Below are 16,754 nucleotides of genomic sequence, written 5' to 3'. Positions count from 1 at the left end.
GCATGAATATCCCAAGGAGTATATTTTCCTATGTAACCATACATTATTATCAACATCTAAGAAAATTAACAGCAATTGCATAATATGTAATATACACACTCAGATGTCGATGTTCAGATGTCCCCAACTGCCCCTCAAGTGCCTTAAAACATCCCCTCCCCTTTTGGGATCTTCATAGAGAACACACTCATTATAGATGGTCACGTCTCTTCAGTCTCCCTCGTCTAGTACATCCTCCCTCTGCACTCCTATCCCCACCTTTCTTTTTCATAATCTTGACTTTCTCGATGAATCCAGGTCAATTATTTTATAGACTGCCTCACATTCTATGTGAGTCTGATGGTTTCCTCATAATTAGACGAAGTGAAACATTTTTAGCATGAATGCCACATAGGGGATGCTGTAAACTGAGTCACAATGATTGGCACAGATGTCAGCCTGTTCCACCACTGGTAAGGCTGAGTTTGATCCCGTGATTAAAATGGGGACTTTCCAAATGAGCTCCTTTGTAAAGTACTCATTCCCTTGGTAATTAATAGTAACTGTACGAGGTGATACTTTTAGTCCATGTGGATTTTAAAGCAACTATCGGTAATCCTTGCCTGAATTAATGGATATGGCCAGAACTGCAAAATTATACTTTGCTACTTCTTTCATTATTATTGTATTTATTAGTTGCCATTCCTCTGAAAGAGAAACATCTCCTTTCTTCAAATCCTCTGTAGTGGCATCTGGACGTTTTCTGAGTATTACTATGAACGCATGGATCTCTTCATTATTTCAATGTATCTTAAACTACTGGTCATTATTCTTTTTTGGTGCTCAGAATGTCTCAGCGACATTATTTCAACTGGATTTTCTGAGCTTTGAAATGATCCCATTGGATGTAGAGCCAATCATTGCTTTTGATACGAAATATCCTAGACCTACCTTCCCTGTTTAATGATCTAGATCATAAAAACTAAATACTTACTACTAGATTTTCAGCTCGAGAAGAAAACTCTATAATTTTTAACTGACTTATACCCTCAATATCCAGCTAAACAGTATCATCACATTTGTAGTTTTAAAAAAAGGAATTTTTGTGCATTTCCATTTTTAAAAGTCTAAGATGGTATAAATCTCACTGAGAAAAAGAGATAGGACCTAATTCTAAGATGACTGTTGGATAGCATAAAGTCTTCCTTTGCAAGCCTAGGAAGAAAAGGTACAGGGAAGTCATAACTCAGAGAAAGAGGCAATAAATTGATGGACAAAAGGAGGAACGATACGTAGAGATTTAGTGATGAGCCACATTCCCCACTAAACACAACATTAAATCCAGCCATTCACACTACACTCATTAACTTTTATATCCAGAGTCTCATTTCACATAAAAGTTAAACTGGTGTCATGATGTTAAAACAAAAACATTTAGGGAGCAGCACTGATGGCACACTATTGTAAAGATCATGATAGAGAACTATTTTGAAATTAAAACGGTTTGTTTCCTTATTTTCCAGATCTGCACAATTTTTTTTGTAAAACAAAAATATTTATCTTCTTAACTTGGTCTCGTTTCTCCAGGAAACAGTAAATATTTCACTTTTTATTCCTCTTAAATCATCTTGCAACTGATACAAAAGTGAAATTTCATATTTGAATGTTCTCCTTAAAAAGTGAATAAAATTTAATACATTTGTCTTACGAGCAGTCCAAAGAATGGAATTCTCTGGCAATGATTTCAAGCAAATATCTTGCCACTGCAATATGTATGACTCCTGTTGGGCACGGAAGCATGAGGCTTATTACTACAAGGTCAGGTACATATCCTGTAGCATTATAATTTTTTAACAAGTGGGAAAATTCTTTAACTACTTTATTGTGCTCTTAAGCACAATGTTAATTCAATGGTCATAAAAACCTGAATAGCATTTCAATATTTTATTTATTATGAAAATAATAAAGAGGGAACCCCAATGAGTATTAAACTTGAGATATTTTAAGTCGGAATCTTGGAAAACCCATGTTAAAATGCAAGACAAAAATTAGGAATTTAAGGGAAGATTTAAATACTCTTCTTTAGAATGGACATCACAGTTCAGTGATATCAACATGAATAATCAAAATTAGCCTAAATTCTTCAGGTAACACCTTTGCCCCCTTCATAAAATATCAGCTTTATAACAATGACAAAAATTAAGTTAACAACAATCCTGCCACCAACAAACACCAGGTTAAATATAACAATTCATTTTACTGCTTTAACAAACTTGGGGCAAACAAACTTCAGGGTGTCAGGGAACACGAATGGAGACTGATCTTGGGGCACAGCAACTTAGGACCCTAGTTACAGAGCTGCGGTTATCAACCAGTCATCAGCAGATCTGGCGACTTAGGATGCTAGTTACAGAGCTGCGGTTATCAATCAGTCATCAGCAGATCTGGTTTCCCACACTTCTAAATCACAGAGCAAGTGGCTCTCCAAGCTCTACTGAGATTGGGTCCTAAAATCCCAACTCTTCAACCTCAAACAGAGCTTCAGGGACAGATGGCTTACCACCCAAACTCTGAAACCTGCTCCAGCTTGGAAAACAAGATTTTCATCATGCTCAGTTTAGCTCCTTCATTTAATCAACATCCCTTCTCAATGAATTCTAAAGAGATTCTCAAAAGAGTGAATTCTTGGCCGGGCGCGGTGGCTCAAGCCTGTAATCCCAGCACTTTGGGAGGCCGAGGCAGGTGGATCACGAGGTCAAGAGATCGAGACCATCCTGGTCAACATGGTGAAACCCCGTCTCTACTAAAAATACAAAAAATTAGCTGGGCATAGTGGTGCGTGCCTGTAATCCCAGCTACTCAGGAGGCTGAGGCAGGAGAATTGCCTGAACCCAGGAGGCGGAGGTTGTGGTGAGCCGAGATCGCGCCATTGCACTCCAGCCTGGGTAACATGAGTGAAACTCCGTCTCAAAAAAAAAAAAAAAAAAAAAAAAAGAGTGAATTCTTGAGCTATCCCTCTCTAAATTACAGACCAATTATTCTGATAGCTATTTTTTTAATAACTTCAGATCATAACTTTAATAGGTACTCTATTCTACCTATGAGAATATCTGTCAAAAACAACATGCAATATTGTTTGCTGCTTTTGATATTTTGTGGCTTTGATCTCGTTTTAAAATGAATTATCGATTTACAGCCAAGGTATAATGAAAAGTTTCGTACATTTTCTATCAAACATATGACTTATATGCCACTAGGGCATGATTTTAGAACAAAACAAAACCAGCTTTCGGAGCATAATGAGTGCAATCTCTTAGCTGTTGTTTGATTTAATGTTAACTGGAACAAACCCCGTATGCATCTTCCACTGACATTCTTCCAACGTTTAGAGTTTCAGTATCAAATAACTGCATACAAGTGGCCAATTCATTCAGTCACCTAGAGCGAAAGAGGCCAAACAGTGCACAACTAGAAGCATTACGAAGGATTTTATGGCCACGGTGAAGAATACTCTGAAATCTTTTTCAGAAAAAAAGTTATTTTGGCCATGCTGAATTGGGTTTGGCATTTGGGGATTTCCACTGAGTATTTGGCTCAAGGGCTGAAGTGGATTTAAAGCTGCTTTCAGAGAAAAACCCTGTCTTGATTTGCATGTACCCACCCTACCGCTCAGCTCCGGCCAGATGGTCTTCAGTCTGGACATGAAAAATGATCACATATCCCAGTTTGGATAATCAAACGTTAGATCTAAAACTTGCGGCACTGGTTTCCAGGTTAAGGCTCCACTCTTCGCCAGCAAGCAGAATAGAGCCCCTTTGGTCGTAGCCTGGGCACTGACCCTTACGTTTGCTGTATTATAACTCCCTCAGGCTTTCCTTCCTCTCAACTCTGTTCACTCCACTTCATCTTTTTAATTTCTATTAATTACTAAATCTGCTACCTAAAGTAGCTTCTCAAAGAAGTCAGAAACACATAAAAATCCAAGAAATCCATTTACATAAGGCTATATAATCTAGACAAGAATTTGTAAAAGAAATCCCTTGCAGTTATATTTGGAGCATGGAGGTAATTTTTTGGTCTAGTTTCCAACTGTGATTTTTTTCAGAATGAAAGTCAATGTGATTTTCTTCAACATATACATCAAAGGCCAAAGCTAAAAACCATTTATTTTATATTTTTATTTTATTTTATTTTTTTGAGACGGAGTTTCGCTCTTGTTACCCAGGCTGGAGTGCAATGGCGCGATCTCGGCTCACCGCAACCTCCGCCTCCTGGGTTCAGGCAATTCTCCTGCCTCAGCCTCCTGAGTAGCTGGGATTACAGGCACGCGCCACCATGCCCAGCTAATTTTTTGTAGTTTTAGTAGAGACGGGGTTTCACCATGTTGACCACGATGGTCTCGATCTCTTGACCTCGTGATCCACCTGCCTCGGCCTCCCAAAGTGCTGGGATTACAGGCGTGAGCCACCGTGCCCGGCCCTGATTTTTTTTTTAAGGGATAGGCTTGTGATAAAGGTTTGGCCTCAGCCCTGAGAGATGGGAGAAATCTTAAATATAAATTCCGGTAGTGACAGAGGTTTCCTCTGAAGCACATTTAGGGAAACTGAGAATCTGACAGGCCCACTTCACTCTCTGAATGTCTACATGTGAGCTAAAGAATAAAGCTTAACTCATCCCAGCTTTAACTGATGCTTCTAAACTCTAACAGTACAGTTAGAAATTTAGAATCACTTAATTTACCTGCTGTGAGCTAATCTTAGACGGTCACAAGCACCATGTGGAATGAGTCACGCCCTAGTTTTCTCCCTCCCTCCACCCACATTTAAGCTGCTTCTTTTTGTCACTCCCAAATTTCAGCCCAAGTAATTCCGCTCTACTTGTTCTATTCTCAGAAAGTCTTGAATCTCAGGGAATATTTGGTTAAAGCTAAGATTCCATCAGGCAAGAAGGAAAACTATCAAATTCAAAGTCAGCGCAAGAAGCACAGCCTGATTAACCTCAGGGGCTGAATGTGGAACGATCATGTGTGTTATGCATATGGGCAGATTCCAGAAGCAGAGTCCTCTACCCCAGATCTTTCTGTGTTTCCATCAGTTCAGGCACCTACAATCCACGCCATTGCTTGCTGCATAACTGGAGGAAGTATGGATTTGCTACCATAGGTTAGCATCTCCCCTAGTTCCGCTGAGATAAGAATAAACCTCTATAAAGAACGAATTAGCCCGTGGAAGTAAAGATACTAGCCACTGAACACTCTGTGTAAGCCCTCAGTGCAAAGCCTCTTTCCCACCACAAATCTCCCCCAGGTCTCCGTTTCCTGTGGTTCCGGCCAGCCGGAAGACCATGAATTCCACAGAGAGAGAATGAGAGTCAGAGCACGTGGATCTGAGCTCTCAGCTGCAGCCAGTCCTTACTAGTAATGTCGTGGGGGAAAGTGTGTTAACATCCCTGACTTCTAAGAGTCTCATCTGAAAAATGGGTTAAAATAGCTACCACACCTGGCCGCTATGACAAAGCACCAGTCACAGTACAAGGGGAGTTTTAATCTGTTTCTCCTAAGCAACTTGCTGACAGCTTGGTAATCTATAATGTTCTCATTAACTGACCCTCATCGGTTTAAAGACAACTTTTTCATGCAAAGAATTATTTTCTATAGCTCCCAGATTAATCTGCTACTACTGATATTTATTGACGGCATTAGCTATATAGAAATCAATAACACGGAACTCCTGTTCTTTCAAGAAGGATGCAAAGAAAAACCATGCAGGTAATTATAATTCAAAGGCAGGAGAAGGGAAACGAACTTTACTGAGCAGTTTTGTGCCAGGCACTCACTGCTCTAGATACTGGGGATATGTGGTCGACAGCACAAAGTCCCAGCCCGCCAGAAGCTTACACCTTCACGACACTTTAAGTCCTGATAAGTGCTAAGATAATATAGTGTTATTTGAAAGGTGACTGGAAGGCTCCTTTGGCTCAGTGGATCAAGGGCAACTTCTGAGAAAGAAACATTGGAATTGTGACCCGAACAGTGAGAAGACCACCGCCATGGGACAAGCTGGCGGAGAACATTCCAAGCTGAAGGAACAAGAGCTGAGATGGGAGCCTGGACAAGCTCTAGGGAAAAGCAAGAAAGCCACCAGCGGCTGGAGGGAAGTGAACAAAGCAGAGACTAGAATCAGATGAGGAGACAGAAGGTGGACCATGTAGGACCTTATGCACCATGAGCCTTATTCTGGGTACAACGGGAAGCTAACAGAGACTTCGATACCTTAGACGCTGATCTGATTTCCATTTAGAAAACTCCTCTGGATATTGAGTAGGGGACGGATTGACTGCAGAAGCAACACTGAAGGTAGGAGTGTGAGTTACAAGCCTGCTTCAACAGTCCAGGCAAGAACGAAACATGTCTTGGATGAGGGAGGGAAGACAGATTTGGACAGTCAAGGAACTAGAGAGACTGAGGCTGACAGGCAGAGTTGGGAACAAACGGGTTGAAATAGAAAGTCATAAAGTTGGATGGTGACGCCTTGGGGAGGGAAAGGGGGAACTCATGATTCTATTTGGGACGTACTATGTCTGAGACACTTTTCGAACAGCTAATTGGGGATGTCGAGTAGAAGCTGAATATATGTACCTGTAGTTGAAGGTATATTGAGATAAGTATCATGAATGTGAAAAAGGAACAGGGCTGATGGAGCTGGAGAGGCAACGATCACTTCAGGGAACGGTCTGGTGAGCACATCTGTACTGTGGCTTGATCTGGGCGTGGCCAACTCCTTATTCAGACTTGTCTACTGAGCCCCAGAGCTACTCTTGGACATCTCAACCAGGGCCTTGTGAATATCTCAATCTCAATGAACAAAACACAAGTCACTACTGTTTTTGCAAAACCGAGCTCATCTTACAGCCTCCTCACCTTTGGTGGCTGCTTAAAAGAAGACACGTAAATAACAAACAAACCCTTCAGTGAGATCTACAAGGCTCTAGGGGATAAGGCTCATGGCTTCCCTTCCAGCCTCCCCACCTCACCCTCTCTCCTGCCCTTTATTCCTATCACACCGTAATACTATACCAGCTCCTCAAACTGCACTGTTCTGTCTTCATTCCAGAGCTCTATATGTTACTCTCCCTGCTAAATTTACTTACTCATTTTCCTCCAGCGAACTTCTCTTTCTCATGCTGCCTCTCACTATACCAGCAGCTACTCAGGGCCTCGTATGTGCCAGGCATGATGCATAGACCCTTCCTCCAGGAAGCCTTCCTTCAGGAAGCCTTCCTTGACAACACCCCTCCACCAGGGTGAGCTGGACACCACTTCTCTGTGCTTTTGCAGCAACCTGCCTACCTCTCTATCAGAGGAGTTCCCCAGCATGTCTAATTTTTCACTTTATACTACTTTATACTACTGTATAACTACTACTTTATACTACTGTATAACCACCTCAGTCTGAAAATGACCCGAGGCCCATATGTCACAGCAATATTTTTTTAAATGAGTAAATCAAAGCAATGAAGGACAAAAATGAAGCCAGAATTATAATACAACAAACTATACTTATTCAGGCACTGCAAGCTTTCTATAGGTCAAATGCACATTCAGTTCTGAGCCTCTCAGCTGACAATACCAACGTGAGACACAGTCATGGCACAATCCATCGTGTCCATCAGACGGAAGGCAAACTACTCAGAACGTCTGCTGCTCTTGATAAAGACCTGCAGTCACCTGGATACAGCTGTAACAATTGCCCTTTAAGATAAAACAGTGACAACAATAGTGGTAAGACAGTATGAAGAGTGCACATGGTAAGAAATTTCATGAGGCTATTTATTAAAGTGGCCCTTAATGAATATCAATCACATAAGGCAAAAGCACACTTCAGTAAACGTGATTGCATGGGAGCCCAAAACAATGAAAAAAAAACGATGAACCTGTTAAGCAGAGACTCTCCAGGGTACCAAATCCTCTCCTCCTGCATCTCTGCTCAGGCCTTCTGGACCTGAACTGTGCAGTGAGGAAAGAGTAAGATCAACACATGAGCTGCTGTGAGCCTAATATTTTCAGAAGGTTGAAACACAGCAGGTAGAGAGAGTTATTAGAGATGAAAGCTTCTCAAATGTTTTGACTTGTAAGACATATATGTTACATCACACCTCAATATCCACATACATGTACGTGTAACTCAAACAAACATTTGGTATGATACTTATGGATTCGCTTTGTATAATACGATACTTGGGACACATAACATGACACAAAGTATTTCATGCTTGGTTTTACGTCAGATCATTTTTCTTTTTTTTTTAAATCCTCGTTGCAACCATCATACTGATTTTCATGACTCACTAACACATTGTGACCGAGGGTTTGAAAGAGGTAACCTGTACGAATTCAAGCCTTTCTTGATGACCTCATGTCAGCGGTAGACTCAGCTGCAAGCATCCAAGCAAATTCAAGTGTGAGATTTTCAGAGATGGTAGTTCTGTGATCCACCAAAACTATCTTGCCACTTCTGCCCCTCAACGTAGCAAGCCTGGTAGGTGACACAATGGTTCTTTCACCTTCCATTCCTAGCAAGAAGCCAAGAATACTTGGTACACAATGAATGAACAATAAACATTTGTTGAAAAAAATGAATGGCCATCTATCGTATTCTTTGCTCAAGGGATATTCTGATAGCTCACTGCTACATAAGACTTCAACATCAAGTACAACTGCCTCCTCTCCTGGGCTCTGTAGAGAGCCAGCAGCCACCTTCTTCCAGATGTTTCTTTTATCCCAACTCCTAAGTAAACAAATCCTCTTTCAGGATTTCCCATTGCCCTCCTCTTTAGGCAGCTTCTCTCACATACATGTATACAGACAAGAGAGACATCCTTGGTAACTAAAAGCACTGTTTTCTCCAATTTGAATATTGTTTAAGTCAGAAATTAAAAAGAAATCCTTTCACCCTGCAGGGATTTGATCTTTGATTCCAATCGGAAAACAGTGATAATTTGGAGGATTTTTGACTTAATAGAAATGCTGTTGACCCAAAAGTCATCATGGTACATTGAAAAGCATGAGGTTTCTAAGGGAGGAAAAGTGAGACTCAGTTTAGAGAAATTATTTCACTTACTATTGGCTCTACTGTACTATACCCAGGAGTCATTAAATCTGTGGCTGCCTGTAAATAACTTAATTTGTTTAGACTTCATTTAAACTTTTTTTCTTAAGAGAAGTATACTCCTATGTTATACACACACACACACACACACACACACACACACACACACAACTAATCAATGGAATGGTTTCTGTTTCATAAATGTACACGTCACTAGAGGCATTTAATACAGTTCATGTTTAGTTTATGATTACAAAGTTACCTTTTATAATGATAATTACATGTCAAAATTGAGTTCGTTAAGACTCACCATTTCCAATTAACAAGTCAGATGCCCAATTGGGTGCTGGTTTTCGAATACCCTGACTGGTCACAATTGGTTCATGTTTGAAGTCAGTCTGTGGAGGAATTTATTTAGTATGTCCCATCTTCTCCCTTAGGAGTTTAGTACCTACTGGGAGCTTTAGGACTCTCAGTTCTAAACCTCTAAGGGAGTAGGGGCAGGGGGTGAAGCCTGTTCTGTCATCTCCAGAGCAAAGCTGTAGGGCTCTTCTCTTTCTAGAAATGACTGCAATAAGGGAGAAATCTCTCTTGGGTGGCCTGTGAGGTCAGTCAGCACTGTACTTTAGGCCTTGTTTTAACCCTCTAAAAAAGATGTATGGGTCAGATCTCTGGAAGCTCCCTGGAATAGGGCCTCTGATAGTGGTATACATGCCAGTTAAAAATTAAAAGATGAACTCTGGGTCTTGAGGTAGCAATGAACTCTTCAGGGATGGGACATGTGTTCCTGGCATTTCGACAAAGTACGCAACAAATATTATTACATTAGAACAGGATCTCCAAGGAAAGAACTAATAGTAATAACAAATAAAAAATTTATTACAAACTGAGAAACACACATTGACCATTTTAGTTGGACTCACGAGAGTGTACTATAGTTTTTAAATTTAGAATTTGGAAATAAAGGGGTTTTAGTCAGTTGTTTTCTACTGGTTAAAAACTTAACTGTCAGTTTTTAAAAGTTGTATCAATAAGAAAAAGATATTACAGAATAAAATTACAAGAGAAAATTAACAATTATGACTTGAACAACCCTTTGCACATACTTAATACTAGCGCAAAGTATTTTAAATGAGAGATATTGACTAACAGTCTGTGCCGGGCAACACGGTGAATAGATTAATAACTGTTGCTACTTAACAATGAGTCAATTTGTTTAAATTTCTTCTAAAAGACAGTATGTTGACCAAATCAAATAGACTTTTGCTGAATTTTAGTCTGTATTAAAAAACTTAAAAAATATATATTGAAATTTGAAGTTGAATTTGTTAAGGAAAATAATTGCTATTTTATCATTGAAGACAGGATTCACAAAGATGCATTCTGTAATAATTCAAGCCTTTTAAGATTCCTTTCCTAGGAAATAGCAATAAGCAGACAAATTACTCCTCTGCATGAATATCTTTTGATTTAAAACTGGTATGATGCTCATTAAAATAATTGAAAGAATTACATACAATTAGTGAGCTAGTTATGCCTAAGGAGCAGACACTGGCTCTTCACTCACTTGGCATACTACTTAAATCCCAAACTTCTGCTATTTTTTTAAAGATGGTATACTATATATGGTGACAAATTAAATATTTAGAGATTACTAATCAGTAGAACTAAAACTGCATCCTTCAATAACCGAGGACCATAGAGACATCACAGTTCAAAGACACAGTTCAGAATACTGATTTCCTAAAAGCACCCAACTGCAGAACAACAGATGGTCTATGAACAATAAAGATTCTAACGAAATACACGTTCCAGCATGACATATAAAGCATGTGGTATGAAATCATAAGCAGTACACAGGAAAACTAATTAATCATCGTCACCAACAAAATAACACATAGACAGGCACAGGGGGTCCCAGGTAAGCCGAAAGTGGGCGACTCCATTTCTAACAATTGAGTAACAACTGAGCACGGGAGATACTTGACACAATTGTTTCCAACAACGTTTAAAAACTACAGGCTTAGGCTGGGAGCGGTGGCTCACGCCTGTAATCCCAGCACTTTGGGAGGCCAAGGAGGGTGGATCACGAGGTCAAGAGATTGAGACCATCCTGGTCAACATGGTGAAAGCCCGTCTCTACTAAAAATACAAAAAATTAGCTGGGCATGGGTGCATGCCTGTAATCCCAGCTACTCGGGAGGCTGAGGCAGGAGAATTGCCTGAGCCCAGGAGGCGGAGGTTGCGGTGAGCCGAGATGGCACCATTCCACTCCAGCCTGGGTAACAAGAGTGAAACTCCGTCTCAAAAAAAAAACAAAAAAAAACTCAAATTAATATAAATTTCTACACCCAACATGCCCTTACACCTCCTCTAGTGCAATTATAACTGCTCATTCGTTTTTTGATGAAGAGCTCAGTCTGGTGTTTCTCTGTCACTCCCTCAACACCCAGGGCCCTGCTCCTCACCGCAGGACTCAACACATGTTCATCTCAGGAGTGGCCCTCCCTGCTTACTTCCTCGGCCCTTTAACCCAGGTAAAGTCTACTCTCCCAACTGGGCTTGTCCTGAGAGTTGGATTCAAAGAGATCTACATCTACTCCTTCCCCTTTAGACATCATGGCAACACGAATTTTTTCATAATGGAAGCTGCCTCCCGGGGGCTGTGCCTGCTACAGGGCTGTTCCTTAGGTTCTCATGGTAAGTCTTCCAACTGCATTTTTTAAAATTATCCTTTTCCCCCACCCTCATCTCACTCACTTAAAAAACAAAACAAAAAACCACCTTTTTCTTCCTTTCACAAAACTAAACCAAATTAATCAAACAAACAAAAAACCTTACTTCCAAACAAAGCTTACACAATTTAAAACCACTGTTACAGTAGCTGAGCCGATCGTTCATAACCAGCATTTCCTCATTCCAAACCACATCATCTATAAACCCGATAAAACACATTTCACTAGCTTGTGTTTCCTTTTCCAATTTACACGTGACCAAATAAATCTGGCAGGAAACGTGATATGTGGAGTGAACTTCAAATTTTTAATTCAAACCTATTTCCTATTATTCTTTTTCTTTTAAGGCTAAAGGGTTTCCAGAACAATTATGCTATGATAACACAGTGCTTTTAGGGCTAGTGTAAGAGTTTTCCAGAACAATTACCTTATGATAACATAGCGTCCAACTTCTAACGTCTCAAAATGCAAACTCAAACTACTTACGAAATACTAAGTTTACAACAAGCTGGACAACCAAGTTTTTAAAAACTGGACAATTTCTTCCACACAGATTAAATACATGTGCAGATTTATATAATTATATAGAAAATTATTTTCAGCTCTGTTTAGTATTATTAGAATGTTGTTTGAAATCTTGGATTATACATTAGGCTTTCTTTGCTGTTCTCCTTGTATAGGACAGGACTTTCCATGGAGAACACTCAAATATTTTATTCACAGACTATAAAACATGGTAACAGTGGCTTATAAATAAGTAACCTTCTTAACATACTACATTCTCTCCAAGGCTAGAAAAGTAATATTGGCCATATCAGATCCTTGGCTTTCAAAGTTAAAACAACTACTATTCCTTAACAATGGCGTCATCTAAAAATTACTAAAATTAAAAGCTAATGTAGAAACATTTGGACATATAAGTAACCAAAACTTAGTCTTACCACCATCTTCTCAGGTGATAAGGAACTACTAAGAAGTAAACATTTTAGTAAAACATAAACATATTGAACGCAGAGGATGACAAAGGCACATACAGTTGTTTCATGGTGAAGTGAGAAGTAGCTATGCTGATCAGTATAACTTTTAAAATAATAGAATTCAGATAAAATTTTCCTCAGATTGAAAAGGTATTAGCAACCTAAATAGTCTAGTTACAAGGCCAGATGGATTTGCTATGTCAAAGTTAGAAAATGGGTAAGGAAGGAAGGCCTACAGTTAGGTAAACAGTACAGAGTGCATTCCATCTTCTAAAGTACATCCAATCAGATTAATGGAACAGAATCTCATCTAAACAGAAGCCCAAATTTAAGGGTTTGTCAAAAAATTGTGTAACAAAAACAAAAAATTGTGTAACCATGAAAGAGTCACCCTATATATATATATATATTTTTGATTTGAAAAAGTCTTTCCCCACATTTTTAATGGCGTATTTACAATTTTATTTGAAGATATTTTCCTGTCACAAAAACTTTTAAGAGCTACTTAACCTATTTCTCCTAATTAAGAATTTCCCCACTGTGGCTACAGGGTCTTAGAAGGGGGCTGAAGCTTCGGCTTTATTCACTTCACTAGCAGCCTCTTCAGGATGTTTCTGAAAGAATTGTCTGGGTGTGAAAGAGTGTTTTGTTTAGTCTGATTTCAAAAGGTGAGATTTGTTTGTTTATTTTTTACAACAATGGCACAGTCCAGTGAATAGGGTAACACTGATGTCAGAGGATGTGTCTTACCATACAGGTATCCAGATCTTCCAAACGCTCTATCTCTGTTAGCTCCTCCACTGTGATGATGGAGCGTTTAACTGGCTTCTCCTCGGCCAGCTCAATCTCTAAGGATTCTTGCTGAGGAATGGTCTTGCCACGTCTGCTGAAATGGTCAGCCTAGAAGTGTATAAGGAGAAATTAAAGCAGAGAGACAGAAGTGCTGGCTACCGGAATTCCTGCAGACGTCTTCCACAGGATGGCACAGTGGAGCACAACGCTGGCTAAGTGCTAAGAACACTTCTTAACACATTCACAGTACAGTAACTTCTTTTATTATCTTTCTTTGGACGACAGAGTGTTTTAAGCAATAAATTATCTCTTTTGGCAAATAAAGAGACAACTTGGTAGTGTTCTTTTTATTAATTTTATTTGATATTTCCTCTGAAGAAATTTCCTTCTATATCTGGTACTTAAAAAGTATCTGACAGTAATAAAGTAATAAAACAATTCCTACTTTCATTATTTATTATTATTATTATTTTTTGAGACAGAATCTTGCTCTGTTGCCCAGGTTGGAGTGCAGTGGGTTGATCTCAGCTGACTGCAACCTCCACCCCGGTTCAAGCGATTCTCCTGCCTCAGCCTCCTGAGTAGCTGGGACCATAGGCACGTGCCACCATGCCTGGCTAGTTTTTTTGTATTTTTAGTAGAGACAGGGTTGCACCGTGCTCGCCAGGGTGGTCTTGATCTCCTGACCTCGCAATCCTCCCACCTTGGCCTCCCAAAGTGCTGGGATTACAGGCATGAGCCACCGCACCTAACCTTTCATTATTCTTAAAGGTCTGAAAGGAAGGATATTACTGGAAAAATTTTACTTACTGCTAGCTTTCACTGTTTTCATATAATGAACACCATATTTGATATGCTTTCTTAATTTCCAGTGTTATACTTGAGGTAAACATAAAATTAAATAATAAGAGGTAGAATAAGCTTGGCCGAAATTAATAAACTTCAGTGCTGAGCTGATCTGACACCAGGAACTTAGATTTAATTCTTTTGAAACAATGAGAACCAGTTGGCAAGTCCATGGAAACTTTGAGAACACTGACAAACTTAACGCTGGAGAAAATGGTATCTGAAAGTCATTGAAAACAAAGTTTCATATTGAAGACAGTATTTCCTGCATATGGCACTTAATCTCTTTCCTTATAATCTAAATCAGCACTATTAGTGTTAAAATGAAGCTCAAACCAAAAGTGCATTCAGTAAATTTTTTTCTCATGTAAAAAAATAATCAATACTTTCTAAGTTCTGTAAGAAAGAACAAAACAAAAAAGTGAAAAATGCAAACTTTCAGTGTAGTGCTCACATGCAGATTTCTGTTAGTACCGTATCTAGTATTTGTGCCGCAAGTAAGCATTTTAAGGGCATTCCTGGAGCTATGGGTTGTCAGTAAACTGTTTCTAAAAACAGTTTATTTTAAAAGAAGGCTCCAGGCCAGGTGCGGTGGCTCACACCTGTAATCCCAGCACTTTGGGATGCCGAGGCAGCCAGATCACTTGTGGTCAGGAGTTTGAGACCAGCCTGGCCAACATGCATGGTGAAATCCCACTTCTACTAAAAATACAAAAATTAGCTGGGCATGGTAGCACACCCCTGAAGTCCCAGTTACTCAGGAAGCTGAGGCGGAAGAATCACTTGAACCTGGGAGGCGGAGGTTGCAGAAAGCCGAGATTGTGCCACTGCCCTCTGGCCTGGGTGACAGAGCCAGATTCCATCTCTAAATAAATAAATAAATAGGTGGATGCTCTACTGCTTTTGTTTGGACTTATTTAGAAAAAGAAAAGGCTCAGTTAAGACCTCTAAACAATAATGCAGCTCTTCACTATGCCAGGAAACAGAGAACAGTGTTTCTTACATTCAATGTGGTGGTAAACTGGTTTTTCACATTTCCAATTTAGCACAAACCAATATACTGTTAAAATATCGTAAAAAAGAAAAATGGGAAAAATGACATGTGTTTGGATACTGTGGCCATGTCAAACTGCTCAAGAAGCTACTGGATGCTTCCTCTGGGGAAGCATCCCTTGGTGGGCCACCTCAGGTCCACAGGCAGCATTTGAGCACTGCTGCCAGAGATGTCTGTCTTGTCTTTCAGATTTTAGAAGACAGTCTTACACATTTTTCTCCAGTGAATTTTTCAAAACACGCATTTTGTCTGCTTCATGTTGAAGCCATTCCTGTTCCTCTCATTCCAGGATTCTCTCGTGTCACCCAACAATTCAATGCCATAAAATTGGTACCTCCATCCCACACAGTTAAGAAAACATTGAAGAATTTTTTTTTTTTTTTTTTAAGACAGAGGCCAGGCGTGGTGGCTCATAGCTGTTATCCCACCACTTTGGGAGGCCCAGGCAGGCGGACCTACCTGAGCTCAGGAGTTTGAGACCAGCCTGGGCAATATGGTGAAACCCTGTCCCTCCCAAGATACAAAAAATTAGCCGGGCGTGGAAGCGTGCACCTGTAGTCCCAGCTACTCGGGAGGCTGAGGCAGGAGAATTGCTTTAACTCGGGAGGTGGAGGTTGCAGTGAGCCGAGATCGTGCCATTGCACTCTAGCCTAAGTGACAGAACTTATGTTCTTGCAGGAAACATTGTTATAACTTTCCTACACTGCATCATATTGAGACATAAGATATAACCAGTTATAAAAGTTTCATCTGTGCCTCAAAGGACTTCCTGAACTTTGTGAAACACCGAGTTTCTGATACACTTTTCATATGCACTGATATTGGGAGGTAAAGTCCCCTACCTTGATGCAGAACCAGTCTCTAGATGAAGGAAATATTTTTTCACCTTGGTTATATCCAAGGCACCAGTTGGGCAGTCAGCAACTATCCATCATTAAATTATGCCCATTTTATTCTTGCACTTTCTTTGGCATTCAAATATTTTTATTTTCTCCCTTGTTTTTAGAATAGTCCATTATCAAGTAATCATATCAGAGAGCAAGCAACAAAATGAGCAACAACAATTAAAATGTGAATTTCACACCTCAGTCTCAACATCTCTTCCTGAAACTTTTGACCTTTATTATAAATGAACAATAAGATTTCTGGGCTGGGCGCGGTGGCTCAAGCCTGTAATCCCAGCACTTTGGGAGGCCGAGGCGGGTGGATCACGAGGTCAAGGGATCGAGACCATCCTGGTCAACATGGTGAAACCCCGTCTCTA

At 39.9% G+C, this 16,754-nt stretch overlaps 1 protein-coding gene across 11 annotated transcripts in view; it reads right to left on the bottom strand.

Moving 5' to 3' along the window:
* The window catches only part of CARMIL1 (capping protein regulator and myosin 1 linker 1), a 351,508-nt gene that overhangs the window by 52,344 nt on the left and 282,410 nt on the right, over positions 1 to 16,754 (bottom strand). For all 11 annotated transcript variants that reach the window (XM_017505212.2, XM_037730170.1, XM_037730172.1 and 8 more), the window contains one exon: positions 13,549 to 13,698. In XM_017505212.2, the coding sequence (XP_017360701.1) occupies positions 13,549 to 13,698 (150 nt within the window). The remainder of the gene's footprint in view (positions 1 to 13,548; positions 13,699 to 16,754) is intronic.

This window comes from Cebus imitator, unplaced genomic scaffold, assembly GCF_001604975.1.
Source record: "Cebus imitator isolate Cc_AM_T3 unplaced genomic scaffold, Cebus_imitator-1.0 Scaffold335, whole genome shotgun sequence".
Taxonomy (NCBI): domain Eukaryota; kingdom Metazoa; phylum Chordata; class Mammalia; order Primates; family Cebidae; genus Cebus; species Cebus imitator.
This window is presented reverse-complemented; position numbering and strand designations above follow the sequence as displayed.